This window comes from Carya illinoinensis, chromosome 14 (genome assembly GCF_018687715.1).
Source record: "Carya illinoinensis cultivar Pawnee chromosome 14, C.illinoinensisPawnee_v1, whole genome shotgun sequence".
Taxonomy (NCBI): domain Eukaryota; kingdom Viridiplantae; phylum Streptophyta; class Magnoliopsida; order Fagales; family Juglandaceae; genus Carya; species Carya illinoinensis.
Genome location: NC_056765.1, coordinates 16,858,657 through 16,872,421, shown reverse-complemented (window position 1 = coordinate 16,872,421; position 13,765 = coordinate 16,858,657). Strand labels below are relative to the sequence as shown.

Below are 13,765 nucleotides of genomic sequence, written 5' to 3'. Positions count from 1 at the left end.
AAAATTTAACTTTGACATTTCTTGCTCCTCATTTATTTTTCAAGCATGGGAAATGTGGATAGAAGTAAAATGCTTAGAGATTGTAGATCCAGCCTTGGGCAATTCCTATGTAGTTTTTTTTTTTTTTTAGCTGTTTAACTTGTTCTTTGTCTTGGCAGATGTGTTTCACTAATTATGGGAATGTGAATGCTTATTTTTCTTCTCTAGATGTAGGAAGGAATTATTTGATGGGATTCGATTCCAATTTCAACGCTAGTTTAGCTCTCCTCTAGTTGGTGCTTTAGAGCTACATCTCAGAGTTCTCTCTTTTTTTGTTGGTTTTAATTGTTGCTTTATCACTTTTGCATCTATATATTTGTTGGCTATCATGGTAGCCCTATCTGATAATGAAACTTGCTACTTGTATTTGGGATATTATACATTCGGTTGAATTCTTTTGGGAGATTTTTTAGGGGAGTTTTTATGTACTTGAGACTATTGAGGGAGTTGTTTTTGTATTGGATTGGTCCCTGGCTACCTCTTTCTCTCATTATCTCTTTATTTGTTGCTACCTCACTTTTAGTTGATTAGAAAACATTATTATTATGACACAGTTAAAAAAAAAATCCCAGGTATCTGGTAGGCAAGATATTATTAAGAGCTTTCCATATTAACTTTTTCACCTTACCTAGGACCTCCATTAGTTCAGCCACTCTTGCTCCAGCATCAAACAGATTAATAGTAGATTGAGCAGAATAGGTAAGAGGCCATGGAATCCATTTATCCTTCCACATTTATATGCTCTTCCCATTACCAACCCACCACACAAGCCCTTCCTTTAGCAAGTCCAAAACTGACCAGAGGTTTCTCCAAATAAAGGAAGAAAAGTTTCCCAACTTTGCTTCTAACAACTTTGGACTTCTGGAAATACTTTTCCTTAAAGATTCGAGCCACCAAAGAACCAGGGACTTGAATGAATCTCCAACCTTGCTTGGCAAGCAAATTTCTATTAAAACTCTCAAGATCCTTAAATCCCAAACCACCATTAGACTTAATCACACCCAAATTAGCCTAGCTTCTCCAATGAATTCCTCTATCTGACTTATTGTGACTCCACCAAAACCGAGCTAACATGGCTTCAATCTCTCTATATAACTTTGTAGGAGACTTAAACAAACTCATAATATAGGCAGGAATGGCTTGCAACACACTCTTGATAAGGATTTTCTTTCCTGCTTTCGAAAACAAAGTAGTCTTCCAGCTATTGATTATTTTCCATATCTTATCTTTTAAGCCACTAAAAGTATTATATTTAGACTTTCCCACCATTGTACATAAGGCCAAATATCTATCATAATTATTGCACTGCACTCCATCAAGTTGCTGAGAAATGAAGACCCAGGTTGCTGTCTGTTTGTTTGAGCTGAACAGAAGAGAAGTCTTTTGCTTATTAAGTGTCTGACCCGATGTCCTTTCATACTTGAGAATAATATTATTAACATTGTACCATTCTTCCAGCTTTGATCTTGCCTCAGATAACTAAAGGATGATTATAGTTGCATCTGTTAAAATTGTTTTTGAATGGTATATAGTTGCATCTGTTACCAAAGACACCAGTGTTGGACTTGGTCCAACCAATGGAATATTGGTTCAAGTCTCATTAGGGGGATCACTTGATGTTTAACTATCCTATGCTCCTTTTGTGATCACTAATGGGCTGTTGGGTTGTTCACGTGATGATTGTGCACACTACAACAATACATGCTTTTTGCGGCGCAACCAAGCCGCCGTTATAAACTCATGAATTGTCGATAATACCCTTCAGCCACGCTTTCTCCATCGCAGATAAAACACCGTTGTTTAGCCCCGACATTTGCTTTGCTTTTCACCGCTGATTGAACCGCCGCAGATACCCCCCGTAAGATGCGATTTACACGCCGGGAAGGGCAAAAATTTTCCTGCCGCTTTTGATGTCCACCGAATCGGAGTGGGCGCCGCTAAAGCACGTACGTTCCTCCTGCGGGCTAAAGCTCACCGCAACTCGAATCAATTTTAATGGCAGCTTTTACAACTGCCAGTGAACATAACTGGCAGCAGAGTATACCCCCGCCGTTGAAGATCTGCAAGGCGGCAGAAAAAATTTGCGGCGTTTGCCCAAAACGCCGTTTCGAAGTTCCAGAGGTAAGATTAAATATTAGGGTTTCAGGTCCATTTTGTGGGATTTAATTTGCCCCCCTGATTTTGGAATGTCTAACGATTATTGTAGTGATTCCAAAAATTGATCTCTAAAATTCCATAAAATTTAATAAATTGTATAATATTTCTGATAATCATGATTTGTGGAAGTTTTGAGCATGATGATTTGCACTGGATGGATTGCAAAGTAATTACTAATTAGCACCATATACATTCAAGCTAGTACATTTTAGAACATATATTTTGATACATCTCAGAGGCTTTAGATAATACATCTCAGAGGCTAGCTTTAGCAATTTACACACACGACATGATCACACATATATTCATATATTATATATATATATATATATAATATCATCATATATATCCCCATTAATTCTTGCCATGTTCTAGCCAGATGCAAGCATACCAAACCATGGTTTCCAAAGCCTGCATCTAGTTTTGCCCATGATATATATAGATCAGATAATTATAGAACACTTGGTCTATGCGAATATCTGTATACATGATTCAACCAAATTGCATGCATATATAAATATGATGGGACTACCAATAAACCAGTACAAAACAACCTTAAGCTGGCAAAGACGTGAAAGACTGATATATCTGATAAAAAATCTGAAGGGGAGTTTGTCATTCAATTCAAAAGCTTTAGATATTACTCTTTCAAATTTCAGCAAATGATAACTTAATTCGAACTGTCCCACAGTTCATACTTATATCTGCTATTACAACATGCCAGCAGTCCTACTAGCTCTACATGTATATGTACATAATTCACAGGAATTTTTACACTTAGAAGTTGTTTGGGGTATTGGCTAGCACATCCCAAAAAAGCTTTGCCCTTGGAAGGTGAATTTACCTATTGCAATAAACATCAATGTCATCTAATCAGAGCATATCATATCATGCTTACAATTCCATATAACCGCCATGAAACTTTAAGTTATGCTTATCCCTATACCATTAGCATTTGTATCCCATGATCTACTGAATTGGATATGTGCTGCTAAACATATACACTAGCAAGTGTAGTCCCATGCACATCCCTACACATGACCATATATATCCCTATACCATTAGCGTGCAGTACTGAATTTATATTATCATGATCTTATATTCCTTCAGCATAAAACAATCTACAAAATTCCCTCCATCTACTAAAAAAAATCTCCAAATTTTCCTCCATTTGCTATTGGGATTGGTTTGTGGTTCAGTTATGTTCAGTAGAAGCAAGTCCTTACGGCTATAACTCATTTATATAAAAGATGAAAATGAATGGCATTTTCTAATCCATATAATGATCAGATTATTTGAAAGTCTTGTTTATATTTACCTTATGTTGACAGGGTCATTACCAACCTCTTGTGTACCACCTTGATCACTAGAATACTAACTTGTTCCTTATGTGCCTTGCTTATACACTAGACCTACAGTAAAAAAATGCAATTTGGTTTAGATGAGGATTTTACAAATTTTGGTCAACATACATTACCAAAACTATTAATCTAGACCACTATAACATTAGACCATGATCCAATGAAACATGTATTCCAAACATCAAAATAAATTTAACCAACCCTGCAAATGCTTGCACTCTAACTTTCAGAAATGTTCTCATACATCATAGGTTATGATTTCAACAATGGCCACGGTAGCTACCATCTATATATTTTAATAGCATGTATGAGATATTAGGTCATAGTTTAAAACCATGCAGTAGGTTAACCATGCAAACTCACAACCCACTAGAAATGTTGATGTGCATTTTAAACCGTATTCCATTTAGATTATACAACACGTTAGCCTATCAACGTGTACAGCTATGAATCAGCAAGGAACTTAAAATTATACACTGGTCACTTTGCTAATATAGAACATATATGTCATCACTTGAATTCAGTCATACATCACCTCTCAGATTTTCCATATACATGTACTATCCCTATTCCTACTATTCCTATTTCATTCATCAAACACAATTCGTCTCTTTCCCTCCCTTCAACTTGCAAACATTTATAAATACATACTATTCTTGAAAAAACATCGTAACTAACAAATGTCATGTGACCAGAAATTTATTGAAACAAAATTTTCAATAAAAGCATGTTTCCACATTACCTCCATGAAGCTCCTTCACCCTCTACAACAAGAGTATTAATTGAGAACATTGTCTTACTTCATTCAAGGCTATGCTGCTACCTCATTATCCCCACTAACAACTTCATCAACAAGTGTAGGAAAAATATATGTAGACAAAAAAACATAATTATAGGTACTGCTAGCACATGGATGATGCCTAAGGAACTGCAGCTTGAGTCTCTCTTTGAGACTCTAATTCTGTTTCAACTCCAGACATTCTCATGTTTATACGTGCTTCATATGCTTGCATATTCTCCTGGATAGCCAGGACACCATTTTCAAGCTCTTTCAGCCGATTTTGGTAATACTCAGCATTTTTCTTATTTTGTTCATTTTCCTTAGCAAGCCGTTCATACTCTTCATTGGGAACGCCAGGTACTTTAGGAGATTCAGGCATAACAGAGTGCCCCATCCCTCTAGAATACCCTGGTCTATGTCCCAAGACCTCCCTAAATATGTTTGCTGCTGCTTCATCTGTGCGAGCATCTGGCTCTTTTGCATTCATCTTTTCAACCATCTGGTTCTGTTGCATGAGATCAGATCCACCATTACTTTCATATAACTAACAGCTTAGAACACAAGGTTACATACATACTTATTTCTAACACTAAAACAGTTCAATTGTTACATAATTGTCCATACAAAATAGAAATCTCACATAATTGTCTTCTGTAGTTGGTGTGATAAATCTCCCCTTTTTGTTTGACCAATGCACATCTTTGTAGAAATCAATCATATTTTTGTCCTTCTACTTGAACGTCAAAATACCATATTCAGACATTAGTTTACCCAATCTTGACCATCTAGATTTGGACACAGCAACTAGGACATGGAATTAGTATCAATACCTTTCTCTCCATTAGTACAACAAATGATGTCCTTCCGCTTGTGTAGTTGACCATCTGTTTAGCCCTATTTTCTTTGTTTTGCCTGGACATTTTCTGCAACAAAACATGTTATGATTGCAGCTTTAAACTGAATTCTTCCTATATATATATATATAAAATAACTTTAAACTGAATCAAAACATATATGTCAGTAGGAAAAAATGTTAACCTTAAAGTAGTTTTGTTGTTTTGGGGAATTATAAAGTAACTTCTCCAAACATTGGCATTTAAGAGTATTAAATTTCATATACAGTGGGACTTCCTACATACTTGAAGTTCAAATTATATATTTACTTTCATTGTCCATGTAATCAACTCTTTCTAATGGACCAATTCAATTAGTCTTTATAGTTTAACAATGAAATTTGTCTATAATCAGCCATCTATTTTCCTATCTATAAAACAGTTGTAAGTATTCAAAGATTTAGACCCAATGACATATGAATCCTACATGTAGGAAAGGTTTGGAAAAACCTTGAATGAATCACTTCCCCACCGGTTGCATAACCACTCCCAAACTGTCTGCTCTACCAATCCCCCTACATTTGCTTTTGTTGCCTCCTCATGTGTTGCATAACTCAAGTACTTTTTGTGTAGCTTGTAATGAAACGCATTATATGCACGAGATAGTTGACTCGTGACAGTCCGGCGATCATTTTTCAATGTCCAATCCAAGACAAAGTCAGCCTATCAATGTCATTGAGTTAAAAACCCTTCATAGATTGTTGAAAATAATTTGCACAATTCTGTCAATAACTCATAGCAGTGTTTTACATATCTATTTCCTCAGATTCTTTGTCAAAAAGTAATGGGTTTATACTCATAGCTTCATTCACTTGCTTCACATTGGAATATGTTAATAAATGATATTCCAGTTCTAATAAGCAAGGAAATTCAAGGCATGTACATTAAAGAATTAAATGACATACAGAATACCATTATAATGCCTCTACCATCAAATGACTTATTAAAATTATCCATGCCATTACTCAACACTGCATAAGCAATCATTCAAGTTGAAAGCCATACTCGAACTCGATCAATAAGTTCTTGTTTCTCCTTTTCATCGACAACATTCCAGCTAACATGCCTCATGTCTGCATAGTGCTTCACGATCCATGTCACTCTTGTTGTGTAGACTCTTCTATTGTTGCATGATGGACCTATCTTCCCCTCTTTGATCTCAAGTGGTATTTTGCCATACTTCCGAATCCTCTCAAACTCAGTACCTTTGGCCACACCCCTACCACGTTTACTAGTGTTTGGTTCTATATGATCCCCACAAACATCATCCTGGTCTCTTAATTAAACCCTATGTATAAACGATCATGCCAATCAACATAAAATGAACCTTCAATATATTTTCTATGAAATACATTTGGTTTTGATGTCTACATTATACTTACTATTGCATGTGGCATTCACCTCTGCAGGAATAAATGGAGGCAAAAAAGATGGATGTAAATCATCTGGGGGTTGAGTGGAATCATCAGAGTCCACGCCTGCTTCATCCCTCAATGTCCAACCTACTGGTTCTGGTTGTTGGTTTCGTCCAATAAGAGGAAACACTGATCCTCGCCCTAGTCCAGAAGGTCCTCTGCCTCTCCCTCTTTTTGCCTGACTCATTTATACTACACCTGAAACCAACAATATTAACTAAATGAAGCAGTAAACTACCAACAACTGTCAACATAAAGATGTATTAGTGCTGGAGTTGTGCAACAGGCTGAGAAAGAAAGTGGTTCTGCAATACTCTAGCCAAGCAAGAGTTTGGAAATCAGTTTTGGGTTCTTACTTAATCAGATAGGTGAGGCTATCCAGTTCTACTAAGTAAAAGAACTGGAGTGATACTCTAGCTCGCACCTCTGTTTAGAATCCAGCAGAAATGAAGGAGCAAATAAACACTAGTGTTTGGCCAGAATGTTTTGAAGACTTTTACGTGTGCATTGGTAATGAAAACAGAAATCCCGCTCAAATTATTTTTCCTGCTCCCGCGCGTTCTGTTTTCCTAGCAGCAGGGGGAGTAGCATCTGCTTTTTCATAGCTTAAAGGCTGTGTGCAGCAGTTTTTTTTTTTTTTTTAAATAGTTGTGTGCAGCAGTTAGCTAGCCATCATTGCGCAGTAGTATACTACTTTCACAGTACCATAATGTACTGTATTATCACTCCTCTATGTTTTCACAACTGTGTTTGTATTTGATTGTGGAGAAGACATGTCAAACAGTTGTGATTCACAGCCATTATATTACTATATTTTCCCGTCTGAACAGTTCGGTGATAATCCATGGATTCACAGTACGTAATATTCACAAATGGAGTGTATATAAACTTTTGCATTTTATTCAAATGTATGTTTTCAATGTTTAAATCATCAATTGCTTATATATCACATTTTCTAATCGATGCATTTACATGATTCACATATATATATATACACACAAATTAGAGGTGTACGTAATAAAAAACTGGTGAACCGGTAAACCGAATTGGACCTGACTATATATTATAATATATTATAATATGACTAACACAAATACGTACTAGTGTTAATATTATACTATATATAATACTAATAGTTGTACTAATAGTTATATTATATACCTTAATATATCACTATTGTGTATAATATGACAATTATAATGTCAATAATATAGCATGAGATAACTAATACTAATATTAGTAGTATACTTCAATAATATATAATTAAAGCATGAGATGAGTTCTGCTAATATTAGTAGTATACTATATCACTAATAGTTATACTAGCTAATACTATATCACTATATACTATAATATAGTTTAAAACTAATACTAATGGTATAAACTATCACTAATAAGTAGGATGGCTCTATATCACTATACATTATAATATACTATAAAATATCACTATAGTCTATATATAATACAAGTATGATATATATTATAACATATATCAATATATTATCATATATAGTAACATATACTATAATAGTATATATTATATATATTATAAAATACATATATAACCAGAGTACCGGTTTACGAGGTTGTAACTGGTGCATAATCTGTTTTAGAAAATGGAAAACCAAATCCAACAACGGTTCGATCCTAAATGTTGTCCAAAACCGATTGATTGAGGAAGGTATGATAGTTTTAATTAAACTGTTTTGTTAACCTTTTTTAACTACACAATTGAGCAACGTACGTTGAATTCAGGGCATGACCTTGATGAGTTGACCTTAATCAATCTATGCTAGAGAATTGCACTACAACTTCCTTCATATTTCACAACCTGTTTCATTACATGGGTATTGTACATCTCATCCACATCTTGTGAGGAGTTCTAACACAAAATATCATTAACACTATTCTGTATATATGTCCAGTACAACATTAATCATCCAACATCTTTCCTTAAAGCAATCTTCTAATTCACAAAAAAATTACAATTATGGGTACAATCAGCAGCTGACAAAATTTTCACTAATTTGTAAATACATAGGGAAAAACACATGCAAGCCAAACTTTCGAATTGCAGAAGGTTCTGCAGTACAAGCCTTCTTTCACAGTTACAAAACACCAACCCAAACCAAGCACCACCTTCCTACCAATTGACAAGATGATAACTGATCCACGTGTTTCAGTATGGAACAAACTTCTTTATTCATTCTCATGTGCTGGGGTTTCCTTGATGGCTTCTTTGCGAAGTCCTTATTCCCCTGCTATACTATGTTCGAGATCAACTTGAAAAAGGAATGGTGGCTTTTGAAATCAGAAGTGGTATTTTGGGTCAATATGTCAAGAGCACTTGCATCTCCATTGGTGGCAACTACTAGGTCCGCAGATCCAGCGACAACCATATAGCAGATGCCTCCACAGCCAGCCCCCAACTTTAAATCCCTTTTCCCAACAACGATGCTAGGAGTTCTTCAAGACAACACTCTAACCTTGTAGTTAGATTCTCTACGGTTGACGTCAATCATCTGCCACAAACAAGATAGAACTTTAAGTACAAGTAGAACGATAAAAGGCAAAAACTCAGGAGCAAAATCATTGGAAATTGAAGTTCCAAACATATTAGCTGCAACAAGCTTAGACATCTCAGATTTCAAAGTTTTTCACAATCACGATAGTCAATGGATTCTACTTGACTCCAGATTTCACGTTTATGCATTGTTAAAGAGGTAAAAAATGGTAATTCTAAGATGCATGTGCAAAAACACATGCTCTAGCACGTTACAGATCACTTACAAGCTAGCCAAAGACAAATGGTCCCTGATTTGCTGCATGGACAGCCATGCGTCTAAACATCTTGGTGCCTTGTGGCCACACCAAAAAGTAGGTACCGACAAATCAATGAGCAAAGCCAGAACAGGATCCTAAGCATGCATGAGTTGATCAGAATGAATCCAAATCAGAATGGATGGATTTGCAACATGGAAAAGGAAGAAAACGTAGAAATTAAAGCCTTCTAGCTACCATTCTTGTTCTTCATATATGCATAGTATTAACTTGGTACAGCAGGACTAAACTTCGGACTTCCCTTAATCTACCTCTAGAGCTACATATATATATATATATAGATTGGAAGGCAAATTCTAGTTCTCCGAAATAAACGACTAAGTACTCACACACATATAGAATAAAGAAAAGGCAGGATGATAAAAGCTGAAATTACAACTACAAGTCTTTAAATTAAGTTCATATATCTACTTTGCATTCAGGAGATCCTATTAAGCTATATAGCTTAAGCAATATACGGGAATCAAAGGGGTAAAAAAAAATAAAAACCTTATTACCTGATGGGCCTCTGTGCGGCTGACGGAAATTGGTTTCCTCTGAGTAACGGAAGTTGCCGCGCGAAAGTGTGTTGTGATTACCCACAGAATATTGCAGGAAGTCAGTGGCTTGCAAGATGGGATAAATACGACCTCATCTCGGTCCGACGTGGGACAGAGATTGATTACCTCTCGACGGCCTAACGCAACGCAATTTTCAGGAAGGGGATAATTGGGGCTAGCCTCAAGAACAAATTGGGGCTTTTCGGATGAGAGTTTAATCGGTAGAATTTTCGGTGAAGGAGGGTTATAGATGCCGGATGCTCACATCTGAGGTGAAGGAGGGTTAGAAGTTGAGAAATGATTTGGGGCTATAGATCTATCTAGCTTCAAACAAAATTTTAATAATGTCTTCAAAAAATTCTGCTGGAATGTTCAAATGCTTCTACGGATCGAAAATTGATGGAAAATATGGTTTTTACGGTGAAAATCTGGTGGACTAGTCTCATACCTGCACAACTTCCCGTCGTGAGAAACTAGCGATTTCGCAGCACAAGCTAGTATTACATCAGCGTCCATTTCTGGTACTCGCCGATGTTTGGATTATTTGGTCTTAGCTTTTGCGTCAGCCCAAACTCGCAGCAGTACATTAAGTGTCGACGCAACTACTTGGTGCAACTTATCATAACGCAATAGACGTCTATTTAACCACGGCATTTTTACTGCATACGTATATCGCCGTTGAAATGCTGTTTTTAAAGGCAAACTCAAGTCTGTCAAAAAATAAACCGCGGCAAAAAGCCACTAATGTTGTAGTGGCACCTAGGCCTGCGAGGCTACACGAGATGATTGGACCCTTTCCTTTAGGGTCAAACAGGGTTAGTTCCCTTTTTTTCTCTTCCTCGAAAAACCTAGAAAAGAGGGGTAGAGAATTTGGGAGAGACAAGCTCGACCCTGTGCACGAAGCAGGAAGAAATCGGTACCTGTGAGGCTGGCGAAGGGGCATCACTATCGCTAAACCAACGAATGCTTGGTGCTTTATACATACATCCACTTTTTTTTTTTTTTTTTTATCATAAGCAAAAGCTTGTTAACTTTTCATAATTTCTTTCTTTCAAAATAATTCATGATTTAAAAAAATTATAAGTAAAAACTTATTAACATTTTATAACCATAAATAAAAGTTTATTAACTTTCTGTAATTTCTTTCATTTCAAAATAACCGACGAGTTAAAAAAGCCCAAATTAATAATTATTTTGAAAATATGTTTAACAATTTTCAAAGCTATTTAAGATGACACAGTAGAAATAACAACTTACACAAAAATAAAAGTACCTTTTAGACTTGAACCTTTACATAATGAAAATAAATCAAAGCTATTTAAGATGGCATAATAGAAATAGTACTTTGAACTAGCAATCTTATATGATTAGCTGGATATATCTCACACATGGATTGTCATAGGAGTTCAAGAAGTCGACACATGGATTATCCTTGTGTCTATTATATATCCTAGTTTCATGTGTGATTTAGAAACAAAGCTTAATTTTTATAGGAGGCCGCATCACTCCTGGCACTCATATAGGTAAAGGTATTGAAGGTGTCATTTGAATAAACACTTTAATAGATATATGTTATAATCAAGTCTATTAAGAACTTATTGCCCAGCCTCTCATTTTCATTATAGTACAAGCACTTCAACCTTAGGATGGTAAAATAGTCTTAGAACTAATTTTATATGACAATGCTTGCAATCACGAATAAATAATGTAGTTTGCTAATTGAACTCAACGTCTTGATATGTTCAAGAGTATAGTCGAGTTTTCATTGTTGGTGATTTTAAATTATAGGCTTTAAACCATCACTTTTGATATTTCCCGCATCAACTTCCTTGCAAGTCCTTCAATTATTGGATCTGCCAAATTCTGGCAAGATCTTACCAAATCTATTGTAATTAATTCATTTGTGAGTAATTGCCTTACAAGACTATGTCTCAACCCAATATGTCATGACATTTTATATATGGCTATGGGCTTGTGACCGTGTAACTTGAGTGTCAGTACAATGCAAAGAAATTGGTGACTTGATGGGTTTCAGCCAAATAAAAATCTTTAACAAATGAATTTCCTCGCCAGTTTGCCTCTTTGTTACAAAAAGTCAATGCTATAAACTCAACTAGTTATGCATATTTGCTTATTTGATCCTTAAGAGATTGCTCATCCACAAAATGGTGAATATAGATCTACAAGTTAAGTTGCAATCATCATGGTTAGTTATTTAATTGGCATCTGTATATCCTTCTACAACCGAAGGAAGCCCAATGTACTCAATATCATAATTCATGGAGTTTTTCAAATATTTTAACTTAATTTTACGGTTATCAAATGAATATGATTAAGGTTATATGTGTATCTACGTACTTAGTTTGCTTAATCAAACGCAATATTCTATCTAATGCCTGTCATAGCATATATACTATAATATAGTGATATATTATAGTATATTATAATATATAGTGATATAGTATTAGTATAATTATTAATACAATAAACTATATATAGTGATATAAGATTTTAAAATTTAAAATTTTATTAATTAGTAATTTATCATATAATACAAAACTATTTTATATATAATTATATATTACATATAAAAATTATATACAATATGAAAAATTAAAATATATATGAGCCGGTCTGGTCCAGTTTAGAAAAAGAAAAATTGGAATCAGACTTATTTTGACCGATTTTAAGAAAAATAAAACCGATACATGATCAAACCAAACTTAATACTGGATGGGTTTGGTCCAATCCAATCCGGTTTACCGGTTCACCAACTCTTTTTTACACCCCTACTTCTTTCTTTAGGGCAAACATGGTACTAGTACTACTGCTAATGCAACGAATGCTTGGTGCTTTAAGCATAGACTTTTTTTTTTCATAACCCAAATCAAAACCTTATTAACTTATCCTAACTTCTCTCCTTCCACAATAAAGCTCAAAATAATATTAATAATAAATATAATATAATTATTTTAAGAATATTTCTAAACAAGCAAATGAAAGGATCTTATTATTAGATGTATATCTCATCGATGCACTATATACAGTGTATATTGCAAAAAATAAGAAATTAATAGTATTATTATTATCTCTTTAAAAAAATATTATTATTATTATCATCATATATAATTATTATATATAATATAATTTTCAAATGCGTCCAAATGAGTAGGTAAATAATCCTACCTCACCATCCACTATCCATAGTGCACGTCGGTGCATGAAAAGAAAAAATCATTATTACTATATATTATCATCATGATATAATAAAATATTACAATCCTGCCAAATGAGCAGGTTAAAAGAATTTATTGGAAGTCTGCCTCAGCAAGTGTAGCATGAACTATACTCTATATATGCAGTGGCATCTTTACTTCGTACTACTAGTCAAATCGAATAAGAAAAAGAAAGAATTTGTATTCAATATTTAATATTTATTCCCTCTCCCACTTTCTCACGCCAAAAAATCTTCAGATCCGTAAAAAAAAGTCTACATATCTTTCTTTTTTTTTGGTCGGAAGAGGACCTCGCATTCCTTTTTTTTTTTTTTTTGTTTTAAGTTGAAAAAATCAAATCTATAATTTTTTAATAATTCTCCAGAAACATGTACAATACAAGAAGACTCACAGGCTACAAATCATTAAAATGATAGTGACGATTTTATGAAAATTATCACCGCACGTAATCCTCAAGCGCCACCATTTCCAACAGCTCTTCTTGTCACACGAGCCGAATCACC

The 13,765-nt window shown here is 34.7% G+C and overlaps 1 protein-coding gene and 1 long non-coding RNA gene across 2 annotated transcripts; both read right to left on the bottom strand.

Annotated features, from left to right (window-relative positions):
* Window positions 1–4,453: 4,453 nt before the first annotated feature.
* On the bottom strand, window positions 4,454–5,203 carry LOC122293934. The gene is made up of 3 exons (XM_043102396.1): window positions 5,169–5,203; window positions 4,979–5,068; window positions 4,454–4,843 (listed from the first exon to the last, which is right to left on the bottom strand). The coding sequence occupies exons 1-3, from the start codon at window positions 5,178–5,180 to the stop codon at window positions 4,478–4,480; spliced, it is 468 nt and encodes a 155-aa protein (XP_042958330.1). The 5' UTR covers window positions 5,181–5,203; the 3' UTR covers window positions 4,454–4,477.
* Window positions 5,204–8,519: 3,316 nt separating this feature from the next.
* LOC122295017 lies at window positions 8,520–9,397 on the bottom strand. The gene is made up of 2 exons (XR_006237835.1): window positions 9,260–9,397; window positions 8,520–9,168 (listed from the first exon to the last, which is right to left on the bottom strand). It is a non-coding gene; the product is annotated as an uncharacterized LOC122295017 (long non-coding RNA).
* Between the last annotated feature and the right edge of the window lie 4,368 nt (window positions 9,398–13,765).

Coding starts and splice junctions, on each gene's coding strand:
- LOC122293934 (XM_043102396.1), bottom strand. Junction 4,844..4,978: donor CAACTACAGAAGACAATTAT/GTGAGATTTCTA, acceptor CTCATGCAACAG/AACCAGATGGTTGAAAAGAT.